Genomic DNA, 12,538 nt, shown 5'->3' with positions numbered 1-12,538 from the left:
CCCCTCCCTCTTTCCCCATCTCTGTGTCTGTGTGTAATTTTGTGTATGCACGTGTATTATGTTCAAGGAATGCTCACATCTGTTGTACTCAACCAGGCTCAGTTTCCGGCTGTGAGATGAAATAAGCTGTTCATTGTCATATTATCTAGGCTACTGCACGCTTTTTTAAAGAGGATCTCAACTTCGTATGAAGGGTGTAGGCATACATTATTACTTATTACTGATACAAGAATACCAATAATGCTAAAATTGCTTCTTAGTTTTTTGGGTTGTTTTTTTGAACTTTTCAAATATTTCAATAAGAAGTGTAAATCTTGTTATGGACCTTTAACATCTTTAAGTGCTTTTTACTATTTACCCTGATTGTTCCTAGATAGGAGAAAAGCAGAAATCAGTAGTTGTACAAGCAGTGAATCTTCTTTCCTCAGGTGGGCATCCTGATGCACCGTGCGAAGGCAGCCAAAGTTTTCTTCCAAGAGGAGAATCCAGAGGCCATGGATGTGCTGGAGAAGTTCATCAGGTACACTACTACAGATTTCCTCTTCCATACGTGAAGGGAACTTGTGTAGATTTTTTTTTTTTTACAAAAAGAACTCATTTTCCGTATTTTAAAAAAAGTTCTTTTATTTATTTTTACTGAAATTTGTTTTCAATGCAGTTGTTATTTTCAGCATTTTGTTGTTGTTTACCCCCTTATTGGTTGTGTCTATAAACTGCCTTTTTTTATTGTTCACTGAGGCAACTTTGTAAATTTTCAAATATTTTCTTCAAATTCCAGTGATATCCCTGTTTGAAAAAAAAAAAGAAATATGTTTGATATTCTGACTCAAAGATCCAAAAATGCTTTTTTGCTTGAAAAAAATCCTATTAACAAAACAATAAAATGTGCAAGCATGTTATGGACCTTTTTACGGTCATTGCTACTTATTATCACTGTAATTTTTTTCCAGAATATCATGATTTGCTGTTTTGATTTTCACAGGGAGAGACTTCCAGAGAATTCTGATCAGCTGATTCAAAAGCAGACGGCTGAGATCGCCATGAGAACGCTGCAAGAACAGCAGAAGGATCCCAAAAAGAAGAAGAAAAACACAAACTCTGCAAATGTGGCCATTAAGGTGAGGGGAGGAAGCTAGAGAGAAGGGGAGGGAAAGAGATTAAGGGGGAGGAGGGTGAGTAAGAGAGGGAATGATAGGGGCGGAGACAGAGAGAGAGAGAGAGAGAGAGAGAAGGGGGAGGGGAGTTTATAGCTCTCTTGAACGGGCATTTCATCTCGTCTCAGCAATGAGGGGGTTAACATCATTCATTATCATCATCATCATCACCATCATCACCATCATCACCATCACCACCACCATCATCAACATCATCATCATCATCACCATAATCACACAGGAATTGCCATCATCATCATCATCATCATCATCATCATCATCATCATCATCGAAATTGTCATCATTATCATCATCATTGTCATCATCATCATCATTATCATCATCATCATCATTATCATCATCACCACCACCACCACCATCGTCACAATTATAACATAAGAATTTGTCACCATTATCATCATCATCGACCTTGTAACATAAGAACTGTCTTCATCATCATCATGAACATTCCCCAGGAGGAGTACGAGCTGATGCAGCGTAAATTCATGCGACACATCATCTCGTATGTGAGCTCCATGGACGTGGTGCCCGCCCCCAGGCTCATCATCATCGACTTTGAGAAAGGTGAGGCTTTTCTGAGAAAAGTAGCATGTTTCTGAGAAAAGTTCTCAGTTTTGAGTGGGTTCTGAGAAAAATGAGACTGTTCTTAGAAAAGAGTTAAACTGGTCCTTGTAGAATGGTAGACTGCTCTGGTGACTGACTGGTCATGTAATTTGAATAAGTATTACAAATTTGTTAAAATAAATTTTTTTAAAATTTTAATATAAAAAGAGTGGAGTAGAAAAATGTCTCTCTCTCTTCCTCAAATGTTTCCTTGTTCACAGGTATTTTGAGACTTACTTACAAGACTATCTTGTTAAAGTGGCATAATTCTGAGGAAAGTTCTCTATTTTGAGAGGACTCTGAGAAAAATGAAGCTCCTCTTAGAAAAAGAAAAAAAATGTTCCAAAAACAGTGGACTGTTCTTGTTATCGACAGATTTTGCAATTTTGATAAAAGTGGAGTTACATCATATTTCTGTCTGCCTCCAATGTTTCCCCACACACTGGTAATCTGAGACTCTGGTAGCCCAGCCTCCAACCTGACTTATTTTGTGTTTAACAGGAAGATAAACTTCTAGAAAAATGCAGTGCCATCATCATTTATATATCTAAAGGTCTATGATGAATTCTTATGTGGTATTATTTTAGGTTTTATTTTTCTCTTCATATTGAACTTTTATGAAAGTAATATATAATTTAAATTTTATGTATATTAAATCTGCATGTGTTTTACCAATTCTGATGACATTATGTTGCCTCAGAATTATTTTGCACAAAGTGCCTCTTTATTTAAGTACTCCCTCTCTCTCTCTCTCGCCCTTTTTAACTTCCAGTGGAGCACAAGCACAGGCCATCAACTGCATTACTCCAGTGAAGCCTGTCCTGAGCATCCTTTTCTATCTGTTTCCATGATGTCCCCGCTTTTTCATTAGTCGCGGGCCCTCTGCTTTCCATCCTATCAAAGCCCGCTTGGCGTGTGTTGATAACAGAATACCTACTCCTTCTGTATGCGGCGAGTATTCCTCCAGATGTCCAGAGTAGAGAACTGTTTCCCCTGAAGCAAGTTGGCATTCCCCTGCATTCGTCCATCTCATCTCACAGAGACCCAATATGTCCAGTTGGTAGGCCTCCATCTCTCTTGCAACCCGCAGTGCCTTCCCTGCCTCGTACATTGTACGAACATTCCAGGTGCCAAGTCTGGTGGTTTTTCTGGTCGACAGGAGGTTTCTCGGCTTGGTGGCTTCCTTTCGGCTTAGTAAGGTACACTTTGGACAAAATAGTTCTGAGGCAACGATTAGCCAACTCTTACTTCTTATATTATAGTTCTCTATGTCCAATACATACAACATATTTTGTGTCTAGTAGTACAACATCCGATTCAGTTAAACCACCCTGATCATCTGTGTGTGTGTGCAGTTGCCAAGGGTGTTGTGAAGAAGAGCAGCCAGAACGACATGGACAGCTCAGAAAGCCACTCCAAGCACAGCTCGCTGCGACCCACGCTACGACCCAAGACTGCCAGTAGGTCATCCCGTCTCATCAACGTAAGTACAACGGAGTCTGCATCATGTGTGCTTGATCAACTCGGCAGCTCAGGATGTGGGGGAAAGGGAGGGGGAGGAGGGAAAGGGAGGGAGGGGGTGGAGGTGTTACAGATAAACCAGTGTGTCAGGATCTGGACAATAAAGATGTATTTCATCATATCTTATCTTTTGTTTGAATCATAATTAAGACAGTTGGAGAGCATCCTAAACACATCGCTCACAGTTACATTAAGTTGTTTAAACCTTGTAGGAATGATTGTGGTGGAGGGGGAGGGGGGTTACATAAAGTTGTTTCTATCTTAGTGAAGACAGTTGGACAGCATCCTGGAAAAATAATTTATGCATCCACCCCCCACCCCCCTCTAAATACAGGAACAGCTCACATAGTTCGCCTCGACGCATTGACTTTTTATCTCTGGAAGGTGCCAGGGTCCTCTTTTGGAACAAAACCTAAAAATGACATATATTTCACCATTATTAAACCAAAATAAATTAACCTATTTTGATAGATCTTCATCTAATGAAAGAACTCCCGGTAAAAGAGACCTGTTTTTGGCAATTGTCAAAAACTAATATCAGGTCAAGGTTGTCGTAAAGGAATGTGCCAGAGCCACAGCCTGTGGCTCACCGGCACAGTCGTTCTGACCACAAGCCGCTGCTAGTGACTTGCAGGAGATAAGCTGTTAAGACATGGGGAAGGGGGCTAAACTTTACTTTTATCTTCCCATTTTTGTTTTATTTGTTGTTGGTGTTGATTATATTCTGGACATTTTACATATATATATATTTTTTTATTTTTTTTAAATTCCAGGTGGTCCTTGACGAGGAAGAGGAGAAGTGGGAGGGTGAACCGTTCTGTCTCAAGGTCATGTGTGAGCACGAGGAGGTACGGGCACTCATCGTGTAGAACGTGTATCGTAACGAATGGGTCGTGGCGGGTGTCCTGATGAGTTTTTGTGAGAGGTCTTAAGAGCCATGTTGTGACGTTTTGAAAACAGAAATTGATATGTGATAGGGCTTGGACTTGTTCTCATGTTTTCTGGAATAATAATAATAGTTATTATTATATGATAATAATAATGATGATGATAATTATAATAATAATGATAAAGATCACTTCTATAGTGCCTACTCCATGGTGGCTCTTTGCACTTCACAATAAAACAAGATTTAAATCAACGTTTCATGCATACTGGCCCTTTTAACGTACAACAATTCTTTCAAGTACATACATATACAACCGTAATCTGACAAATGATACGTACACACTCAAAAAGATAGTCCCTGTGGCTACTGATATAGCGTCACTGATCAGCAATGACAGTAAATTTGGCGCACAATAAACAGTAAACAAGACGTTAAAGATGATAAGATAATGATTATCTTGAATTGATACCTCTCGTTTCATAATTTGGCTATGAGGAGAGCCGTGGTCTGTGAAGCTACAGTTATACCATAGATCGCATTTGGCAAATATTTCATTTGTTGAGTTGATCATTATTCTGGTCAATGTGGGAGAATGTAAATTGTGAAGCCATCTATGCAAATGATTGAAATGTATACGCTGCACTAATTTCCGCTGCTTAGTCTGAGATTTTTTTATGTGATCTGTCTAAACTTTAGCAGAGCTGCCCACTTGTTAACTTTTTGAGAACACGCCATTTTGGGATACTTTAAAAAAAGAAGAATAACTTCATTATTCATACAAATTTTTCTATTCTGTTTTCTTTATCAGAAAGTTTAAAAAGAAGGCAATAATGTTCTTCCTACGAAATTTGCAAATTCATGTTTTTGATGTATGTATAATTGTTTGAAATGATCAGCAACATTGCCTTTGATCTGCTGCTGATTGGACACATATGGCTACCTCAAAATTACAAAGTTCTATCTGTTCAGTACCTAGTTTTGAGAAATTTGACTTCAACATTTTTTAGTTTCACAATACATCACGCTTTTTCAAATGTAATTCTTTGAATATCCTGACGACTCGAACTATTCTTAGGATTTTTATAGACAGTAGAACATTTGCTTTCTGACCTCATGGTCTTAGTAGTTCAAAACTGCCAAAAATGTCCGATAGAACTTTATGATTTTGAGGTAGTGGTATGTTCAGTAATTCCTCAAAGAGTTCTGCCTATTGCAAATGTGGCATTTCCTTTAACACTTTGCCGTCACTTCTTTCCGATCGGCGATGTTTACCACCCAGTTTCTTTGGATTTTCCCAAAAATGCCTTTGCCTTTGATGGCAAGGGTTTTGTACAATTTGAGCCTTGTGATGGCAAAGTGTTAAAAAAATCTTGACATAATGTGTTCTGTTTACTGTGGCCTTCCTCAAGGGCTGGCACATCTGCAAGACGTCAATGCCACTAAAGATGAATGAGGAGCTCAAGGGTCACCTCAAGGGTTGCTCCCCTTACATGGCCAGGATGTTTGCCATCCTCAGACAAAGTGCCGTCTCCCTCAACTGTTTTGAAGGCCCGATTGGCCAAAAGTTCACTCAGTGGATTGAGCAGGTAGGGCAGGCTTGTTTTGTGCGTGTTTTTATTGTTTTGTAAGGATATTTTTTCTTTTTTTCAGGGGGGGGAGTGGGGGGGGAGAGATGTTACATGCTCGGACTGCTTACAAGATGAACCATTTTGATAGTTGAATGGTTGCAGTGTTCTAGAGTTCTAGGAATTTTCCTTGAGTTGAATGGTGTAGTTCACACAGGACAATGAAATGTCTGTTCTGTTTGACGTATGTATAATGGCGTATACAGTGCATACATATAGAATAATTCAGAGCTTACAACTTTATTATAAAATACCTACTCAAATTTTTATTATGAAATACTCAAATTCCACACAGTCATCTGGGCCTGACCTAATTGTATCAATAGTGCTGTATAACAAAGACCTGAACTAACCAGATGTAATCTGTTCTTTTGATCCATACCTCGATGGCTGGATGAAAGACTCTGACTGACACCATTATGGAATTTGCCATTTGTCAAAGTCTTGCCTCCAGCCATCGCTCTCTAAAGGCACCGCTATTATTGTCTTGAGTTCAGGAACTTTTAAAAGTTTATGCTACAGGGTGTTTCTTAATGATTTTGTAAGCTGTTCTCCATGGTATCACAGTTAAAGTTATATACAATTTTCCCTGTTTCAGAATGCATTGGAACATGTGAACTTCCTGGAATCATATGGGGCTCTGAGGAACAAGCTTGTGGAGGACAGTGAGACTGAAAGTGGAAGTGTAGTCTGCCAGTTGCACAGGTCAGGTCATCGAGAATGTTGCTCTTGTTTTCTATACGGGGACATGCGGGACTATAAAAACTGTACATTTTTATTGTTGTTATAATTTTTCACCTTCAAAGAAAGTCATGTTGAAGGGCACTTGAAAGACTATACAGTTCCTGATCAATTCTGGATATCTTTATAATTATTTATATACTTCTCTCTCTCTCTCTCTCTCTCTCTCTCTCTCTCTCTCTCTCTCTCTCTCTCTCTCTCTCTCTCTCTCTCTCTCTCTCTCTCTCTAACTCTCTCTCTCTCTCTCTCTCTAACTCTCTCTCTCTATCTCTCTCCTACTCTTTCTATCTTTCTCACTCTCTTTTATCGCTATCTACATATCTAAACTCATATATATATATATATATATATATATATATATATATATATATATATATATATATATATATTTAGATAGAAAATAGATAGAGAAAGGAGTTGGATAGATCAGTGGACAGATAAACAGATAAAAGGATAGATTAAATAGATACAACAAAGACTGGGGTTCATGCGAGCCCCTGGCTGCCTGTGATGTTTCAGTGTGTCTGTTCATCATCCTGCAGGTGCCATCTCCCAACTGGCAAGATCTACTGGCTCTGCGACAAACATTCCAATGGTCCCCGCATTGCCAAGCTGAGCACCGAGTCCGCCTCTTCCAGCGAGGTTGGGCGAGTTTTGTACGAAGAGGACACGAAGATGCGGGACAATCTAGAGCAATCAGAGACCTACAAGCAGAAGAAATCGGGCAGTAGACCCGTGAACAAAGTAGAACTGCCACCCTGTGAGTGTTACATCCACCTTTTTCACGACCAGCAAAGCTTGAGCGTTTTTATATGTCATTAGCACAATGGTTGTTGTAATGAATAAAGTCCAGACTTTCATCAACAGATGTATGAGGAGTATCCTAAGAATTAGGTGGAAGGATAGAATAAGAAGTGAAGAGCTGAGGGAAAGGACAGGACAAAAGGATTTAGAAGTAGAAATAGGACTAAGAAATTGGTGATGGATGGGACACTGCTTAAGAAAGCCCAGCGGGAACATCACAAGGAGCACGAAGCAGGGGTAGGCCACGGGAAACATGGAGGAGTTGTGTGGAAAGGGACATGAGAGAGATGAAGCTCTCTTGGAACAAGCTTGGAAGAATGGTCCAGGACAGAGATAAATGGAAGGAGCTTGTATGTGGCCTATACCCCGCTAGGGGTGGAAGGCATTGATGATGACAATGGTTATCAGAGTCACGCTACCAGCATATGTGGAGCAGGGATAGGTACCTAACAGAAGCTGGTTGACTACCTATAATCATGACTATAGACTATAGATAATGAATCAATTAATCAGCTGGTCTTAATAAATGTTCTCCTTTTAGATATATAAAGAATTTTGTAGCACAATGCTTCATGTTATATTCACTTATCCTTGTCATCAAAGTAAGTATCATGCTGTGTCCTTACCATCTTTGACTAAAGAGTTAGATACTTGGTTCTTTGTATTTATCGAAGCAGCAGCTCCCATCATCAATGCCACAAGATCCACTAAAGTCTATTTGGGTACATTTTACGCCAGAGACAAAAAAATTTGTATTTGTTATGTTGTTTGTATCAAGAATCATGAAAAGCAAGAAAATTGTAAACTGTGACGATAGCATCAAACTGCTTTGAGGTGATGTTGAAAGGTGCTTCTTTGATAGAGATTTGAGAGAGTGTAAAAATCGAAGATTGTCAAAATTTGGATTTTAGTGGATTTCAATCGCTGCAACGCTATATTTTTTGCGTGAAAAAATGCTTAAAAGAATTTTTTTTTCGTGATTTACTTCTAAGCCATGGTCCTGACGGTTTCAAAGTGTCATGTCCGCTCCATCGTCAAATATAATCCTAAATGGGAACACCACATAGGACTGCTCTATGGATTCTAATGTCAATTTTAATTAAGACTGTTCCATGACCTCTTTAGAAAACACTCTTTAAGTATAAGACTGACCTTAAAATGTGAACACCACTTTAGACTGCTCTTTCAATTTGAATCATGTTTATATCTTAATGTGAATTTAAGACTGAGCTTAATATGAATGCTTCTTGAGACTGATCTAAATGGGAATGCCATTCCAGATTAATGATGAGATTGTTATACATTCCATTCACTCATATATATATATTGCTGATGTGTATTTAACTCATGTGTCACTGGTTCTTCTATGTGTAGGCTACCCATCTGTTTTAATGGTTATTTCATGTGTACATTGCTCATGCTCTTGATTTCCTCTCTCCTACAGTGGACTTTTCAGTACCAGAGACATCGGCGAATGACGTCGATGACAAAATTCTGATGGCTGCCTTAGCGGCAAACAAAGCTGCCGCTGAAAATAACAAAGAAACGAAGAGACAGACATCCGAACCAGCCAATGAAAAAGACAACAAAGAAACAAATCAGCAGTTGTTGGAGCCAGCGCCTTCTGGTCAAGCTAACCAAGGCAAGCGTCTGTCCGTCCACAACAGGAACTCGGCAAAGGGCAGCCCTTCACCTTCACCTTCGCCTCAGACATCTGGAAGCCAGGCAGGAGGGACAACTCCGACGGGCTCGGCAAGCAGCAAGGCGAAGAGAACGAGCATGAAGGGAGCGGCGTCGGCCGTCAGTGCCACGTCAAAGAACAACACCAGCAAGACTTGTGTGCTGCAGTGAGCTACTGGTCAGTACGGCTGGGCAATGAGTCGCTTTAGCAAATCCCGAATAATATGTTAGTGCACCTTTTCGTTAAATAATATGTTATAAACCGATTCGTCAAATGGGTTAGAACCACTTTGACAAACCTCTTGGCATAACTCCAACAAATGGGTGCACCCGCTTCGGTAAACAGGTCAGGAAAAAGAGTTAAGAGTTTGAATTTGGATAATGTCTTATTAAGGATTATCAGATTTTCCGGATATTTTTCCGGATTTTGCCCACCTCTACTGGTCAGCCCAAGCTGTTCCTGTCTGTCTGACGTTGTCTACTCAAGCTTGTACAGTAAAACACTCAGTATAACGTACACCCTTCAGACCCCAGATTTTGAACATCTTAACTCTTTATCTCTGTTTGGGGGGGGGGGGGGACCCACTATGCCCTGGTCCTATTTTGGTACAAAATCTTAAATTGATATATATATATAACTGTAAAAAAAACAAAATAAGTGAACCTATTTTGATAGCTCTTCCTCAAATGAATGATTTCCCGGTAAAAGAGACTTGTTTTTGGCAATTGCCGAAAAGTAATTTGATGTCGAAGTTGTCGTGAAGGAATGCGCCCAAGTCTCTGTCAGTGGCTCATCGGCACAGTAGTTCCGACTGCGAGTTGCTGGGAGCGGCTTGCCAGAGATAAAGTGTTAAAGTGATACGTCAAAAAAGAGTGAAAATGTAAGATGGGACTTGTGGGTTCTGAAAGTGAATGCTACAGCCGATATTGTGCTTTAAGCCGTGTACATTATATCAAGGTGTTACTGTATTCAAAGTTCAGATTTCGTCTTTGAAAAACTTGTCAAAATTTTCCATCCTTGTAAGCCGAAGCGTTGATCTGAAATTGTCTTCAAAAGCCTTGTTCAGAGTTTCAGATATTGCCTTTGCATGTTTTGTTTGAGTTTGAATGACTGCCTGCCTCACCATTGTTCACACTTTTAGACATTGTCCTTCTAGTCTCTTGTTCAGACTACTGGATGTTAAACTTTAAAAGTCATGCTATGAGTTTATTATATTGTTTTCAAAAGTCTAACGTGAATATTTAGACTTAGCCTTGTAAACCTTTGCTCAAACAATCAGACATTGTCTGAAAATGCATTGCTGGATCAGCTCACAAAATAATCTCTTCTAAATCCCAGTTCAGACCTTTGTACTTAGTCTTCTAAAGACTGAAGGTTTCTGACCACAAAAGTCCATTCTTGTTTTCTGCCATTTAAAGTGATTTTAATCATAGAGACTAATAACGCTGCTAAGAACTTTTCTGTATGTCTACTTTATCAAACATATTTATGAAAAGAAACGTTTTCTGCTATCCCAAGCTGCAACATGATATGGCAAGGTGGAAGATTCACGGGGATAGTAATGTCAGACAGTTAGATAGCATCAGAGTCTGCAATGTACAACGTAACTGTTCCTTGGGTTTGTTTGGATTGGGAGGGGGGGAGGGGGGATTAAATCTGTCTACAACATATGTTCTGAGATGGAAAAGCATGTTCTGAGCTTCTGTCTGACATGTCAATATTGACAGGAATAACCTTAGTCAATTTCTTGTTCATGTAGATTTCTACAAAACCGTAATGTATGATTCATCTTGAGACAACAAAATATTTGTGTCTAATTTCGTGGTTTTGTAGCATAACCCAAGCATACATTACTTGGATGTTCGAGCACTTTTTGTTCAAATAATCTTTAGAAAAACTATTTTGAATTATCTATGCACTTTTTATTGACTTTTCCAAAGTTTTTGATCTCATAAAACGGGCATTTTAGCATTTTATCCCTATATTATCTTGATCATTGATATTTTCTATACGCTTTTTGATAGACTCTCACTTTTTGTGAGATAGTTTAGATCTCTGCTCAAATTGTTTGCTCTACTGCTGACATTTTTCTGTCGGGGGATCTTCTATCGCAGAGCAAGGGGGATGGGGCAGGGGGTGGGGAATGTGGACCCTCAAACTCAAAGCATTTATTGCTTGGATAGATTTCTTTCAATCTTTTCACTGCAGTTTTTGCTTTCAGTGTTTGTAGCTGCCTCACTGATGACTAGCATAGTCTGTGATAAAGATACATGCTGCTGCTGAAGTTTGTGAAACCCTTTTTGTTTTTACGTATACATTCATACATGATGTATATATTATATTATATATACCTTTGATATAAATATTATATACATTCCTTCCAAATGTGACAAAGCTATGCATACTTTAACTCCATCCAGCAGCCTAGCTCCCTGTTGCACAACCTGACACGTGTTGGAAGGGGGCTTAAAAAATTGAACGAGAAATACCCTAACTGCTCCTGTTTTTATGTCTTAATTGTTTGTTTTTATTGATTGTTGATGGCATCGTTGTTATTGGTCTGTATCTAACATTGTGGGGCGCTTTTGCCTTCAGCTCAAAGCCATGTAATTTTATATATAGTGTTGTCAGCGTACAGGATACAAGTGTGTGGTTGGAGGGTGCTCTTGTGTGATTTAAGATAAGATAAGATAGTACTTTATTATCCCATAGGGAAATTTTCTTTGGCTGCTTTCTGATCAAACATCTATCGTCCTTATCTCTCTTTATTCCTTCTTTTTTTTTTTTGTATCTACTCTCTAGTAACACCTCTAATCTTCGGCACTTATATGACTTATTTGTGTTGCAAATGCCGTAAAACTCTTTCCAAAGCTCAAACATGGCGGAGGAAGACGGTATGTCTGAAGGTGTTTTGTGTCACTTTCACAATTGTGATATTTTGTGAACTTGTGTTTTGCACCATGTTGTTTCTTCTTGCTATTAAAACAGCATATTTTATTCTATATTTGATTTGTTTCTTTTTTTTTAAAACTGTATTTGCAGTCTATTGTTGCTCACAATCCTGATCCCTCATTATTGTAATAAGATGAGATTTCCAATATTGTTTACCGTGCTCTTCCCTGTTTAATTGTGCGTTGAATGTATTGTAATGGGTTTTTTTGTAAAACATTGAGTTCCTTTATTTTAACATAGACTCACATATTTTATTATAATTTATGTTATATTTTTAAAGTATGATATATGATATCACAAAAGGATTAAATTTCTGTGCCTATGAAAGGGTAAACTGGCGCTATAACTGTGTACGGGTGAACAGACTGGAATTTGTGGATGAAAGATACGGAAATGCCACCTAACCTCCAGTTCTGTGTTTATTTCATTACTTATAATGCGTAGTTTTGAAAAGTAAAAAAAAAAAAAGACAAACCTGTGTCATAAAATCCTTAACTACTTTGTTGTTAACACTTTTGTGGTGATTGTGTCACTTCTGCGGCGTGCG

General features: G+C 38.7%; 1 protein-coding gene across 1 annotated transcript in view; it reads left to right on the top strand.

Moving 5' to 3' along the window:
* The window catches only part of LOC106011403, a gene marked incomplete in the record, with an annotated part of 26,011 nt that extends 14,275 nt beyond the window's left edge, over window positions 1-11,736 (top strand). Inside the window, 9 exon segments of the mRNA XM_013080922.2 lie at window positions 429-520; window positions 983-1,118; window positions 1,631-1,739; window positions 3,134-3,261; window positions 4,073-4,147; window positions 5,598-5,774; window positions 6,412-6,518; window positions 7,097-7,314; window positions 8,803-11,736. Of these exon segments, the coding sequence (XP_012936376.2) occupies window positions 429-520; window positions 983-1,118; window positions 1,631-1,739; window positions 3,134-3,261; window positions 4,073-4,147; window positions 5,598-5,774; window positions 6,412-6,518; window positions 7,097-7,314; window positions 8,803-9,209 (1,449 nt within the window).
* Window positions 11,737-12,538: the final 802 nt, after the last annotated feature.

The sequence above is a fragment of the Aplysia californica genome, unplaced genomic scaffold (genome assembly GCF_000002075.1).
Source record: "Aplysia californica isolate F4 #8 unplaced genomic scaffold, AplCal3.0 scaffold00105, whole genome shotgun sequence".
Classification (NCBI taxonomy): Eukaryota; Metazoa; Mollusca; class Gastropoda; order Aplysiida; family Aplysiidae; genus Aplysia; species Aplysia californica.
Note: the sequence above shows the minus strand (reverse complement) of the source record. Positions and strands in the feature narration are given on the sequence as shown.